General features: G+C 41.8%; 1 protein-coding gene across 3 annotated transcripts in view; it reads right to left on the bottom strand.

Annotated features, from left to right (window-relative positions):
• The window catches only part of atg7 (ATG7 autophagy related 7 homolog (S. cerevisiae)), a 44,722-nt gene that overhangs the window by 26,813 nt on the left and 2,721 nt on the right, over positions 1-15,188 (bottom strand). For 2 of the 3 annotated variants that reach the window (XM_035388526.1, XM_035388527.1), the window contains exons 2-15: positions 14,163-14,351; positions 13,520-13,574; positions 11,956-12,073; positions 11,693-11,770; positions 11,487-11,603; positions 11,214-11,360; positions 10,782-10,870; positions 9,267-9,388; positions 8,589-8,679; positions 7,617-7,761; positions 7,183-7,341; positions 3,610-3,804; positions 1,653-1,910; positions 1,132-1,247 (exon numbers count right to left, since the gene is read on the bottom strand). In XM_035388526.1, the coding sequence (XP_035244417.1) occupies positions 1,132-1,247; positions 1,653-1,910; positions 3,610-3,804; positions 7,183-7,341; positions 7,617-7,761; positions 8,589-8,679; positions 9,267-9,388; positions 10,782-10,870; positions 11,214-11,360; positions 11,487-11,603; positions 11,693-11,770; positions 11,956-12,073; positions 13,520-13,574; positions 14,163-14,328 (1,856 nt within the window). In that variant the 5' untranslated portion in view covers positions 14,329-14,351. Of the gene's footprint in view, positions 1-1,131; positions 1,248-1,652; positions 1,911-3,609; positions 3,805-7,182; positions 7,342-7,616; positions 7,762-8,588; positions 8,680-9,266; positions 9,389-10,781; positions 10,873-11,213; positions 11,361-11,486; positions 11,604-11,692; positions 11,771-11,955; positions 12,074-13,519; positions 13,575-14,162; positions 14,352-15,188 lie in introns of those variants that run through there. The other variant, XM_035388528.1, reaches the window with a different exon arrangement.

The following is a 15,188-nucleotide window of genomic DNA, read 5'->3' as shown; positions in this document are numbered from 1 at the left end:
CATAATACTCACTACTCCTAATGAACAAATAAAATTCAAGAATTTACAGGGCTTCATGCAAAAACATGATATTACTAAGAGTCTTTCCATGCACATTATTATAAAGATTTTCTTTTTTTAAACCACACACTCAATTCCCTCCTGTTTGGTACAGGTGGCAATTTTTTTTATTATTTGAACTGAAATCGTGCAGGTGCTTTTTGTGCCACTTGAAAAAACCAACACGTCTCACCTAATTGTTTTTAAACCATGAAAACCTAGAACATTTTGTAGAATTGGAACAATCACAGGCAAAAAAGTATTATATCTGGCCTTTTTGTTGCTTTAGCCAGCTTTTACGATTCAAATGAGTCTAGCATCTTAAACCTAGTGCTTTTACATGGAGTTTTTTTAAAGGCCAAAACACTCCAGCATATCCCAGGTCTAGGAGAAACCTAAAAATACGCCAAGGGTACACAATGTCCCTCAAATATCAATCTGACATAAGAGCTGCAGGCTTCTCTTTGTTGACTATTCATCCTACGCTTTAATCAAGACTGTGCAGCGGGCTCCTTTGCAACTGCTTAATGCACCTGGAGAGTCATTCAGTGGCATTTCGTCCATGTCTGAGGTGGTGACAGCAGCACATTCTCCTCACACTTCACTTGGACACGCACGCACGCACGCACGCCCACACGCACGCCCTCACACGCATGTACGCACACACACACATTATCACTAAATATAAGTGGATGTGGTAAGACCTCCACCTCTCTCTGTCTCTCTCACTCACTCCTTTTTGTTCAGACTAAAGATTTTACAGTCCTTCTTTTAACTTGATTGAAGCGTCTGACTTTGGTGCGCTGCGACAATAAAGTGATTGCCGACATTTGAGAAATGCAAAACTGAGGGTCAATATTCAGCATTTATCATTTTGCAAACATGGCAGGATGTGATTAAAATTAAGTACATCTTACAAAAATTAAGAAAGTGAACAACAAGTGAGATCCAAAGTGGCCAATACTCAGGTAAATGACTCACGTAACAGCCAATGTCCTGTGGGGAAATAGCTCAAAATGGCAGAAGGCCGAAATAGCAGTGTTAGAGAAATGGCAGGTGACGGGGAAAGGCGTCCACAGGTCATCTGCTTACCCTTCGGGGTGCTGCAAAATGGAGACCATCAGCTCCACAGCGAGTGCTCCAGCGATCATGGCCAGCCCGGGCCGACTGACTGTGCACTGTTGGTCCAGAGTCCGATCCCGGGTAGACTGTGGGACAGACCAGACATCTCTAATTCAGAACTTCCTTCCACAAAAAACTCTTGTTACATTTGTTACATCTGTTACATTTACTAAATGAGCTTGACTTGAGCTTTGATGGGGATACACCCCATAGCTAAATTGAGAACCGTGTTGAAAGAACATTGGGCGACTCGGGCTACTCACAAGTCAGTATGGTCTCTCACATATTCTTTAAGTATCATTATTTCATGAAGAATTCCTTATACTTTACTCCATCCACAGTCAAAGGCATGCACACATTTCTCTGCCTGGTATTTAGAAAAAGCCCCTCTAGCGTCCAATACTCCACACTAAATCTGTTCATAGACATTTCATCCACCCAGACCACAGAAACATTGTCTCCTGAGTGCAGGGACACAAAAAGCCACTCACATCTCCCGGGGCGACGACGTCGTTGCAGAAATAGCAGCCCAGCCGGTGTCCAGGGATGTTGGAGAACAGGGAGGCTCCTGGGACCAGGGCGGGGCCACCAGGGGTGGAGGAAGAGGAGGACGTGGAGGTGGAGGCTGAAGCAGGGGTGCCGGAGGCGGACGAAGGGGAGGAGCCTTCCGACTCTGCGTGCTTTGGTTTTTTCAGACCGTGCCTCATCACAACAAAGGTGTCAAACCCAAGTGCTGAGTTGATGACGAGCTGCAGAGAGGTGGGGAGGGGGTTTTAGGCCCGAGGGCTAAAGGAGCTGTGTTGGACATGTTTTGGAAGAAGGGCGACTGAATTATGCCACAAGGAACTATTTATTACTGTAATCACAGGGCAGCCATCTGAAACTGATTTCAACCTGACTGAAAGCAGAGGTGCCATGAGAATTCACAATTCATTCTACAGCCCATGAAGAGACAGTTGGGTCTCACTTGCAGCAGATACAATATTGGAACTTCGAATGGAAAGAACAAACCAAAAGGATGGGTCATGAAATTACATGAATGACAGCCTATTTCTAAAAACAATTAAAAACGAAACATTGGCGAAAGCTAATTATGCCTAATCAAAACCAGATTGTTCTACCCTGCAGTGTGAGTAGGGTAAAGGCTAACTGCTGCGTTTACAACCGAATTCTAAAGCAAGTTCCAGACATTTCAACAGCAATCCTCTGTGTAATTTCTGTTCGAGCGTGACATCACTGTGACACAGAGGACAGTCACAGGCTTCTGTTATGACTTCACCCTGAAGGTATGGCTAGAATGTGTCCCTCAGGTGTTCATAAACGGGAGGGAAGTCATGTTCGTGATGCGTGACAGGATTCAGGCCTCTGAGGTGTGACCTAGTGCGAGGTCATTCCTTGTCAAGTCTATCAAAATCAAGAACAAATTTCCCGCGGCCACATTTCACCTTTGCAAAATCCTCCTACAATTCAAGGAAAAGAACCACCGGGAACTCTCTGAGCCTACCAATAATACACAGAGAACCAGATAACCTGAACGGCTTCAGCTATATAAATGGACAACACACAAAGGCTGTTATGAAGGTGACCCAGGATGAGGGTGTGAGCTAAAGGACCAAATGATATGATATTCTCATTTTTCTCCAAAATATTTTTATTCATCGACACAAGAGTAGAGAAACCCAGGGATCTGGTTGCAGTTTCAGAAGACAATAAAAAATAAAACAGCACAGATTCAATCTGTTCAGCAGATGAAATCTGGTTTAATTCACGGAAGTATTCCTGAAAGAAGTTTTCCCTTAAAACCCTTATATCTGGTACTGTATGTGGATGAGCTCCTATAGGCACCAGGATTTTATGAATCCTAAGAACGTAAGAATATATAATAAAGAGCTGAGAAGGAACAGCTGGATTAAGGATGAGCGTGAGCGAGGATGCAAGTCATAAGTTTTATGAATAAGCTGAATCTTAGGGCTGAGAGATAATTATCAAATGCAGTAATGATCATCGCCACCATGTGGTGCATTGCTTTTTGTTTTGTCCTTTTCTGTTTAATTATACCAGCTGCGGTATAAACATCCAAACTTCAGAGGCCGCCTGAGATGAATCCATGGGTAAAAAACATCACCACTGTTGTCTATTGGGTGTTGATAAGACCCAATCAGCAGCAAGGCCTTGCAGCTTCCATGTGATTGACAAAAGCAAGTCACATGATCATATGGAAGCTGTATGACCTTGCTGCTGATTGGCAGTCTTATCAACACCAAACAGATTAACAGCGGTGATGCATTTTTACTATTTGATTTCAATTTTTTTCTTTTACTTTTTGTGATTGTGATTTATTTGCTGTTTTTTTTAGATGCACACCATTGCACAGCACTCTGACATAGCACAAGGAAAAGTGCTTTACAATGGAGCGCACTTTTCTCGAGTTCGTGCAGGCTGCAGTACCTTCCTCTGGCTGGCCGCGATGACGGTGGGCAGCCAGCGGCTCTCCCGCGTGTCCATCAGCAGGAAGACGACGTCGTGGGCGGAGACCAGCGCCTCCAGTTGCTCCACGTCGTGCTGCGCCTGCGCCATCGTCACCTCCGAGAAGTCGACGGGGTGCCCCGGCATGGGGATGCTCATGTTGTGACCCTCCGCGCTCTGCAGAGACAGGGGCCAGCACCGTGAGACCAAGACCATCCCACAGTAACAGAGACTGTGATAGAGACAGAGACAAACTACCAGTATCAGACTCTAATAGACTGGGACTGAAACAAACAGAGAGAGAGTAACAGACACTGCGATCGACACTGTGACAGAGACACAAGAGGACAGTGACAGAAACAACCAGTGGCAGTATGTGATAGAGATTGTGACAAAACACCGAAGGTGACAAAGATGAAGGATGACAGCTACTGCTATAAATATGATGACAGGGGTACAGAGAATACAGTGACAGAAAGGCAAACAACGACAATGACTCACACCGCGAATTGCAGGCCTAAACACTCTCATTCCAGACTGACCCGTTGCTCTGTCAGACTCGCACACGCCGTTTTACTGAAAGATAACCTGTTTGTTGTTAATAAGAGGCCAGTTAATGATTGATGATGATGGTGTCATTAAAAACTCCACATGAGGCCTGTGTGTGCCTGAATTGGTGAGCTAAACGCAGGGATGAGAAGATGGGGCGGAGCACTAAATGCTCCTGGGGTCTTATGTGACAGGACTGGAAAGGGCAAAGGGGGACAGAGGCGAGAGGCAATTAACGGCAGCCCCCTCTCCCATGGCAGGGCCAGGTAATTGGCCGTGCCAACCGCAGACAGTGCAGACGGAGAGGCCACCGCTTGTTAATGGAGACAGGCAGAAAAAATCGATAACGGAAGACGATATGAATTAATAATGCCCACAGAATAAACAGGACAGGGAGCTAATCTGATCAAGGCTGAAAGACGACCAGCTGAAGGGGACGGGTAAAAATGGGCAGCCATTGCTGCAGCCCACATCGAGGCCAGTACACACCAGGACATTTCATTTAGCCAAGCAGCAGGAGCCCATCTACATCAGACAGATTTCACTGCATGCAGCCAATATGCAATTCAGACTGGCTTCTGGATTTACCTTGTATAAATATGTAATCACTTATACAAATGGTCACTGCACAGAAACCTGTTCAAAGCTTTGGCTAGAAATACACCAGAAGTGCTTTCTTGTGCGCAGGCCCCTTTGTGTGCAGTCTGACAAACAGATGTCTCCCTCCAGTCCCAGGGACAATAAATGACTGATTAGACATACGTGATGTCATCTTAACCTGCTGGGATTTTGGAAATAAGTATCCACCAATCTCCATCTCCTTGTTCCAATTCTTGTTGCCTACGCAACTTGTGAGCAGTAGAGCTACTCTCTGGTTTCTTTTCGAAAGGTGGTCACCATACAGCTTTCCATTGTGCAGACAACAGTCCCATCCCTATTTTACTTTTTATGGTCCCACCACCATTAACCAATTAAATAGCAACAAAGAAGACATTGAACCTACCTCCAGTAATTTGTGTTCTTCTTGGTAAACGAGACTAGACAAGATCTATCATATACACTGACAATGAAAAACTGTGTGTTCCACAATGCACACACTGCCAGATGCACATTTCTACTTTCTGTGATTATATTAGTCTTGCTCACAATTGTGTAGCATTTTGGCTTTCGTAAAGGCGGTTATATGTCCAGCTGTTGTAAGCTGGAAAAATACCAAGAAGCCTCTTACGCCCACTGAAAACAGGAACAGAAACTGGAATGTACCTCTGGCATCACTGTGTCGCAGACACTATCTTTGTTTGAGTAATACTCTGAGAGTCCTCACCACAAATTCTAACCGCCGATTGTGATAGCAGAATTTAGGATGACCATCGACGACTGCGTAAAAACTAATTGCCTTAAGACTGATTTTACCAAGTGTGTCAGAAAACTGAAAACCTCCCATTCACATGAGGGCAGCAGCTCAGAGGCGTGAGGCACGAGGAGACAAAATGGCTGCTCACTCAGACAGTGAAGCGAATAGCAGGGGACAGAGTGAGAGGGAGCCAGGACGGGTGGTGACAAAGCACTGGGACAGATGGGGACACTGGGAGCTGAGTAGGAGGCTGGGACTCTGCTTGTCAGACTGTAAGGATGAGTGCGGACATCACTGCCACACACTGAGTCTGTGTGGGGCAGACACTGGCTCTGCAGCACTCTGGCGGCATTAATATATACAAGACCTGACAACCGCGCACACACACACACACACACACACATTTATACAGCTGGAAATGTTTCTTAAGAAATTTAGGGTATTTTGATAAAGTGTTCAAGAGTAGTGCCAAAGTTAGGAATCAAACCCAAAACCTTTGAGGTACAAGCCCAGTTCTTTAGCCACCATACTATACTGTTGTCCCATGCTACCTCAACATCAGATTGTTCTAAAGAACACTTTTTTACAATGTTTCAGAGGTATTGGCAGAAAGTGAAGCGGTTTAAATATATGTCACGATCTCTAGTCCTGGCCTTCATCTTCATCAGCAGTTTGAAAAAACTTTAAGCAAAGTTGTACCCAGTTTACACGCCATGCAGATGGATGCACATTAACCTGCCAACATTTCTAAGAGTTCAGAAAAGAATCCTATTTATGTACACTGAAAAGTATCAACAAGCTACTGGAGAATGCACTCATGGAGGAAATAAGAAAGAGCAGGTCTGGCATTTTCTTGCTGCCAACTTGTGTCAGGTGGATCCGTTTCCTTGGTGATCGACATTGTCGCAATTAAAACGCTCCCGAGAGGACTCGTGACTTTTAGTGAGAGAGAGGAGTTTCATCAATGCCATGAAAACAGGAACCTTAACAGGCTGAGGATCATAACAAGAATAAAAAACAAATACAAACAACAAAGGACAATAATTGGGGCCAGCCAGAAAAGGCAAGAATACAATTTGACTGGCTGTCGTGGACATATTGTGTTAATTACAAAATTTTTATTTTAAAATTTCAAAAAGAGCTTCCAAAAGATCACATATGTTGTTTGTTTATTAAGCAAAAAATGCTCACGTATGCGGTTTGTTTATTTTGCAATAAAAATTGCAAAAAAAATACATCTGATATTCGTGTCTCCAGCTCAAGAGTCTTTAGAGGAGTATATTTTGTGTTTCATCATATTAGATGTTGACATTTTAAAACTGGATTTTCTAGAGTACTGGAGAAGCCCCTGATAAGACTGGACACTTGGTACAGATCCTAATCTGCCTACAGTCTTTGGCAAATCTATAGTAATCAGTGATGTCATAACAGAAAATAATAATAATAATAATATAACATTTTTATGATAATTATTACTAAGAAATAATAGGAGTCACTAAAAAACAAGAATTGTAACACTATTTTAACACTGCACTATTCTCAAACAACTCCATGTACCAATTTACTTTTGAAGAAAATAAAAAATAAGAGTCCATCAACGCAGGACACGAGCAGTGCAGGACAGTGAACGTGCAGCGCAGCTGTGTCCTCACCACTCCAGGAAAGATCTTCTTCAGCCTCTCCACTGCAGCAAGGGCCTTGGACTTCCCCCCACCCAGGCAGTCCTCAAACTCATACAGCGGCTGCCGCACCGGGTTCGAGTAGGAGATCTTGGCGTTGTCCACAAAGGTGATGTGCCTCACTCCCCAGCCCTGGAGGATAGGGGCCAGGTAAGCACCGACAGATTTCCAGTGAACTGACACAAGGCAGCCACATCAGGCGTTAAAATCAATGGGCACTGTTTTCAAATCACTTTTTGGACAGCAGTACATTTCTGGTTTATTACTGTCTATTTTTAAAAGGAAAATCTATTTTTAATAGATTTCAGTGTATTTTTGTTGGCAACATGTTTCGCTGAGAATTCTCAGGGGTCACGTTTAAAGTCTGCTCCCTGCCGCAGCCCTGGAACAGAAGAAGAATTTCTCACCATTAAGGTCCTGGCAACGTTACATCCCAGGGTTCCGGCTCCCAGCAAGAGGCATTTGGTGGACACGACCTTCTCCAGATCCAAGGAAGGAACCAGCCTCCAACGCATCAGCTTCAAGTTCAGGTCCACTGAGGACTCGGCTAGCCTTGCAAACATACCACAGCACAGAGTGCGTCACAAACCCTCCCGAAACGATCACCAAGCATTCACAACACTCACGCCATTGTTTGTGGCTAAAAATGCATTCTATAAAATTAGAGGGATGGCTGTTTTTAATTATTCATAAAGGTAGTATCTGAATGATAATTCCAGCAGTGTCAGTTAACATAAATAATCAAAACACACCCAGATAACCAATAACACACTGGTCAGAACACACTCCGCTGCATTCCACTGCAGTCACCACAGAAACACTGACAGACTTATGAGTCACACTTTCACGTTTTAACACCTATAATTGCTCAGAAATCATTGGGATAGGACATGGTTTTCACTTTCGCTTCACTTTTTTAACTTTATTCCAACCAAAGCTGTTTGGAAATAGCTTTAGTACAGTTCAGAGAAAGAGCTACAGCAACAAGAACTGTTCACAAAAACGAAAAAAGAGAAATAAAGCCATTAAAATGTCACCTCTTTCAAAATACTGCATGCATTCAAAATAAAAGCGCTGCATGTCTGAGAATTGATCCGACTGATTATAACTACTTAAACTAATGTGGAATATTCATCCTTCATAACATGAAAATCTATTTGACACAATGCAGCATTAAGATTCCTCATTAGACATTCAAAGTGTCTCATTAAAACCATGATAGCTCAGAAATAACAATTATGATTGTAATAGAAAATACAAACAAAAAAACAAGGAGTATGACACACAGGCTACAGAGATATGAAATGAGTGTGATGTGACAGAGATATGAAATGAGTGTGATATGACAGAAATATGACTGGACATATGCAGTCCTGTACCTCTTTGGGTCCATACATTCACTGAGGTTGACCATTCTGGGTCCCATTGCACCCTTCTGGTTCTTCTCCCAGCCTACACTCTTTGGACATCCTACAAACACACACACGGTACTCAAGATTCTGCCCAATTACAATGACCCTGTATAACCAAACCACAACATTTAACAGCTTAGTCTTCCTGCTACATGTAAAAAAAGACATTTATAAACAGGCCTCAAATTGATAATGATCCTCAAAACTAATTCATGTGTATCTGCGGAGATAACAACAGGAACAAGTATACAAGGATCATTCAATACAATCATCACAAAGTAGTGAATGCATAAAACAAAGTAAACAAAGTAATCAGGCCACTGGGTCATGTTTCATCCTCCTTCAGACTTAATGCTGGCCACCGACTGCAAAAAGGTTACGAACATAATCCCCAAATTAATCACAGGGGAAAGAAGGAAAGAAGACGGAAGGAAAGAGCAGTGCCAAAACAGAAGCCCCAGTGCTTTCCTGCTTCAATAGAAACAACAATGAACAATGAACTTCACTGATCAAAACCTCCCTGGTCACATCCGCCTGCTCTGATATTACCATTTAAATAGACGTTTCATCAGACCACCATTAATGGCCTCAGGAAAAGAGCTGTCCTGTGGGAGGACGCACCACAGGCTAGAAGGAGCGCTGTACCTGTGTTCAGGGAGAGCTCAGGGAGCTTGATCTGGAAAATGATGCTGTGCTGAATGGACCGCTTTCCCTGCAGGGTCTGATCCCTGAAACACAGAACCTCCACCACGTCCAGCACCGAGCCCCTGGTACAACACACACACACACACACACACGTGCACACACACAAGCACACACACAAATGTGGACAGTTGTAGACATGATGAGGGCCAGAAAACCCCTCAGCCCCACACTGTCTGCAGTTTACAGCTCCACCACAGTGTCTTCCTATGTATCCAAAATGAAGTACCAAGTGGTTCACCCGGCTAAAACTCTGGCTTCAGTGTGCGATGAGCCCAGTGTTATAGTGTTGAATCCTGCCTATGTCATTGGCAACTACGGCCAACAAGGCTAGAGTCGGCCAGAGGATTAACCCAGAAATTAAGAATTCGGCTGGCATTTAACTGATCATTCAAGAACTCCTGTGGTCAGTCTACAGTACAACCAGCTGCGCACACAGCATACTCCTCCAGTGCAATGACTGTGCGCCTAATAAGGTAACTGCGGAGTGAATAAAGCAGCATCCGACAGAACACACTTCGGCAGAGTGAATGTGCTTGTCTGCGCTTTCCTGAACAAACTAAGGACCACAGCCACTGGCCATTCCAATTGGAATGAGCAAAAGGAAACAAAAACACTGGTTTTCAAAAGATAACTGCATGGTTTCCAAACACAGGACCACACAGAGGAACTCAAAGTTGATGTAAACAGTTTACTTATGTTTTTCTTTTTATAATACAGCCTTTTATGAAAAGTCCTGGAAGCCCTCGGTTATTTACTGGAAGCATGAGGTGAAGATTCAAACATTTTGGCAAACTGACTTCTTTAGTCAAATGTTATTATTCTGTTGGCAACCTCTGCTGGTATGTCAAAACATTTGAATATAACAGCACAGTAAAATATAGTGTTAAATGAATGATAACAGAGCAGAAATGAGACCATACATACTCTGTAAGAGATGTTTTTGAAATTGAACATTTAACTGTGAGGCCTTGAAAGCAGATCTTTTAATGCAATTAACAACATTCTTTGGATTTGGGCATCCATTGCCACTGGAAATACTGCTTAGCATTGCAATGAATTTTTAGTGCTGTAAATCTGAAATGAGTTCTATTAGCCCACACCAAAACACTTATAGCCCCACTATATTTCCCATAAAAGACAATGCATTAATATGATATTTCATGCCATAGAATTTACAGAATAAATATTTAATATATATGCGAAAGTATGTTATATGCATAGAAATCACAACAAATATGTCACAACATAATACATATTATAATTAACACAGTTTATACACTTTATAAGAAAATATATTTTACAAACTTCTTTTGTATCATGAAAAGGCATGACTCATGTGTTTTTCATGAATTGTATATTCTCTAAATATTCTAAAATATAAAGTTAAAGTCATGTATTTGTAAGTCATAGACTGCACGTAGTTTATATGCAATGATGTTTAGGTTTGGGACTCACCATTTGCTGGCTATAAGTACAAGCAGGTTCCTCAGAGGCCAGCCAGGGTGCTGAGACAGAGTGCAGGGGTCATAGACGCCCACAGTTACCTGCACAATTATAGAGAATCATGAATATTTTAGCAAAATACACAAGTTCTTATATATGAGCTCATGTTAATTAAATATAGTGTATATACAATAGAGTGGCCACTGAGTGTATGTGTGTGTATGTTTATTACACATGAATTGGTGTGTTTAAAGTGCATAGTTCAACATAAATAACACTGGATACTTTGATGGCATAAATAATCCATAAACATGCTTAATCAGTTGCAGACTTTCATAGTTAGTCATAGTACTTTGTACTATGACTAACAATTAATTTCATTACTGGTGTGGTTTTACTGGTTTAAGAAACACTGTAGCAGTTACTCTTCCCTCTTTACTGTACCTTTTTTTGCCCTTTGAAGAATGTATTCCAGTTTTGGAGTGAAGACACCAACACATCCTCCCCAGAGCACTTTATTAGAAAGTAAGGAAGGGCTGTAGTTCCTCTTTCATTGCAAAGATCATCATAGGAACCTTGCAAAGCCGCAATCTGTAGAAGATGAAGGACTTTCTTTAATGGCAGTAAGAATAAGAGATAGCAGCTGAAGAATCTTCAAGACCACTGTGTTCTGCTCACTCCTGTCACTTCAATATGTTCAATATAAAAGAAGCCCACCTGCTTGAGAGAGAACTTCTCTTCAAGTGGGACTGGCGGCTGCAGAACCTGAATTCCCTCCGTGAAGCACAGGGCAGGGAAACAGAACCAGTAATAGAAGCGATATTTCTTCAAATCCTAAGCGAAGAGAAACACACCAAGATTAGCAAGAAAACATGAACTATTCAAATTGCAGACCGGTACAAGGCCTAGACTACAGTACTTACCGCAAATGTCAGCAAAATAAATTTGCTTAGAAGAGATGGGTTTTCTAGAATTGTCTCAGACTGCACTGCTTGCCATATCTGTAAAATTAACAAAGCGAAGAAAAGAGAGAATGTAATTTTTTTTATTAGTGATTATTACCTGTATATAAGAGCATTATTATTGTTTCATGAGGGTAAAGAGAAAGGAAATCTATTTAGTAAACATTAAATAAATCCAAAAGCACAATTCACATCTTTAATTTATTTTACGTTCGGAACCATACCTCATTCGCTTCCTTTTCCAAAAGTACTTTCTTGTCACAGGTTTTGAAAGCTTCTAAAGTGTTCATATTGTAGAGCGTTCCCAGAGCAGGGCAGCAGCGAGCGGGGGTTGGCCCGGTCCTGAGCGGATTAATAGGATCACAGGTGGAATACATTTTTCTGTAGCTATATATGCAGTTCATACCCACTAAGCAAATTACATGTAGGAATTCAATACTAAAAGATGCAAAAGCATAAATACCAAAAAAAAAAAAAACACTCATTACAATAATAGTGAAGAAAATGAAACTGCATTTGTACAAGCAGCTCCCATCGCTGTCCCTGCACGGTAGCTATTTTTGGCAGAACACTCAGCACACATCAGCGGAAGTAACATTAGAGAGGCGACAAGTAATTAAGAAAATTTAATTGGGTTATAATTAAGCAGCCTAATTGAGAGTCAAATTGTGAATTTGGCCAGGACATTGAAAAGGGTGCAATGTGATTAACAGCATGATGGGTGCCTCAGAAAAACATAACATGAAATCCACGAAGCGCTTGCCATAGGTCAAAGTCACAGTTAATGACCCAGCTGTCCATATAGCATTGAGGTGGGCCAAGCAGTTGATGCATGTCATTTTCTATTTCTATATGGTTTTCTATATGGATTTTAATGTCTGAACTGAGTATGCATGTAACATAATCGCAGTGATTTGAGTCTGTGCTGTAGGGTAAGTGAGGATTAAGCAAATTTATTTTTGTTTAAAACTATAATTTCCAAATACAGCAGTTACCCGCAAACACCCTCATTTAATGTTCGACAATCTGAATAAAGAACAGAAGTGACATCAACAGTTAAACCTCCTCACTTATCCAACATGCAAAATAGATTTATTTGATTTCATTTGTTAATTATTATTAAAGATGCAATTATCAATTAAACTGAGAAATTCATTGACAGGCATAGCAACCTGTTGGACCAACCTTTTTCAAAATGTACAACTCACAACCAGATTAAAATGAGGAGATTTATTAAGTTCAACTACTTGAAACAAACAATGAATGTCTGACCTAGATGCAAGACTCAGATACCATCTTAAAAGTGAATAAAGGCTCACTTTGCATGGAGGTGAAAGAGGGGGAGACACACAACATCTGCAACATAGTGCCCATAGGCATATTAAACAGTTTAATGGCATGGAATCTAAATAGTATGAGGTATGCCAGCGTCCGGTTTCCCAGGCTACCCCTGTTGACACACTCATGTATTTACACATACACACCCATATCCACGCACACACACAGTTACACCTCTATTAGCTACCCCCCAGTTCCTGCTCTCTGTGTGTTATCTCTAGGCCATTCCAGTCTAGCCGTTCAAATTTTCCTAGGGCCTAAAACAGGCCAAATGAATTATAGGTCTCAGAGAACTCATTCCCCAAAGACAATCAATGTTTACTTAAAACAAAAAAAGAGAGAGGTTCTAAGAGAAAAGGAAAGAAAGAACTTAGAAATGCACAAGTATACACAAACAAACACATGCTTAGTTAACCTGTTAAATTGTTTCCCAAAATATTTCATACTCACGCATCAAATGCACTGAACTCTAAAGTCAAGCGAGTAGGGAGGCCAGCCGGATCCCCTGAGTTAAAAAGAGAGTTTCTTATATCACTCATATCTGGCCAAAGAACATTTATAGCACATTATACTTTGCTGACAACCTTGTCACGATACACAAACCAGTTATTTGATTTTATTTCCCTTATGACCACAGCAGGTTTGAGGCTTGGCCGACTCTGCCATATGCGATTCCCCCGTGCAGGCAGGGGTTTGATCCCCCGACAGCACTTTCTCAGCTGTGGTCCCTTTCTATCTGTGGTACTCTTTGTTTTCTACCTGTCTGAATAAATCATGCAGGCAAAAGTAAGGTGTACTATCCGATTGCATCTGGGGAGTGCACATGCTTCAGCTGCAGTCGTCCTAGTGTGTGGGTTTGGGTGGCAAAGTGGTAATGCAAGGGACACAACTGTCATTCCAAAATGGAGAGGGAATAAAATTACATAGAACTTCCAACCATCTATTGTACCAGCAATTGAACCTTAAAAACTACCGATTTCAAATAAGGGATTATTTATTTACTCACCGTTATAGAACTTCCAACCATCTATTGTACCAGCAATTGAACCTTCAAAACTACAGATTCCAAATAAGGGAATATTTATTTACTCACCGTTATAGTAATAACCTTTGATGCTCCTTGGACTCTCATCAAGTCGATAGTCATTTAGTTTCTTCTGGGTCAGCTGATGCCAGAAACCTGCTTCTAGGGCACTGCAGAAAGGAGCAAACTGCAACTTCTGATTGGCTGAATCTTTCTCTGTGTGCCCGCTAGCCATCCTGACTTCCTCTTAAAAAAGATCTGTGGAAGGAAGAGGGCTTCAGTTGGACCTCATTTGTCATAGTGTGTAATGTTTTCCCATTTTGAGAAGTCTTCTGGCTTGCGCATAGCACCTAAACTGCAGAAACTAAGGAGGTTCACAGAAGAAGAGAGCCACCCTGAGCCCCCTTCCTTGTTCTTTTTATACTGTCTGTAATATCTCATTGTTTCCCATGACAACGGCCTGTCTATGATTGCTACACTGGGTTCAGATATAACTGCGTACATTTCCTTCAACTCAATCAAATTCTCCAACTCACATAACAGAAACATTCCCTGACCTCTGTGTCCTTGCATGGACCGGCCATTTCCATTCTGGGCAGCTGTTGCGCAGCTCTGTCATTTCTGTCCCACAATCACATTAAGAATGACTACTGGATGAAGAGCCCTGCTCCCAAATAAAACTCTTCATCCATTAACGTTTCTGTCCCATAATCACATTGAAAATGTCTAGTGGATGAAGAGCTCTGTTCCAAAAAATATTCTTAATTAATTAACATTTCTGTCCTCCAATCACATAGGGAATGTCTCCTAGACAAAGCAAACTGCTCACAAGTAAAACTGTCATATCTCATCTTGTTTCAAAAAAGGTATTTTGTGGAAATGAAATGCAGAACATAACATAATGCAGAGAACAGGCCATTCAGCCCAACAATGCTCACCATTTTCCTGACTAAGTAACAGTCAGAAATCAAAATGTCATGATGATTAACTGCTGAATATTGGACTAACTGCATTACTGGCATTTATCAGGCACTCTTGTCCAGAGACAATGCAAACACAAGCGCAAAGATGAGGGATCAAAGTAGTATGGGGATG

The sequence above is a fragment of the Anguilla anguilla genome, chromosome 13 (genome assembly GCF_013347855.1).
Source record: "Anguilla anguilla isolate fAngAng1 chromosome 13, fAngAng1.pri, whole genome shotgun sequence".
NCBI lineage: Eukaryota > Metazoa > Chordata > Actinopteri > Anguilliformes > Anguillidae > Anguilla > Anguilla anguilla.
This window is presented reverse-complemented; position numbering and strand designations above follow the sequence as displayed.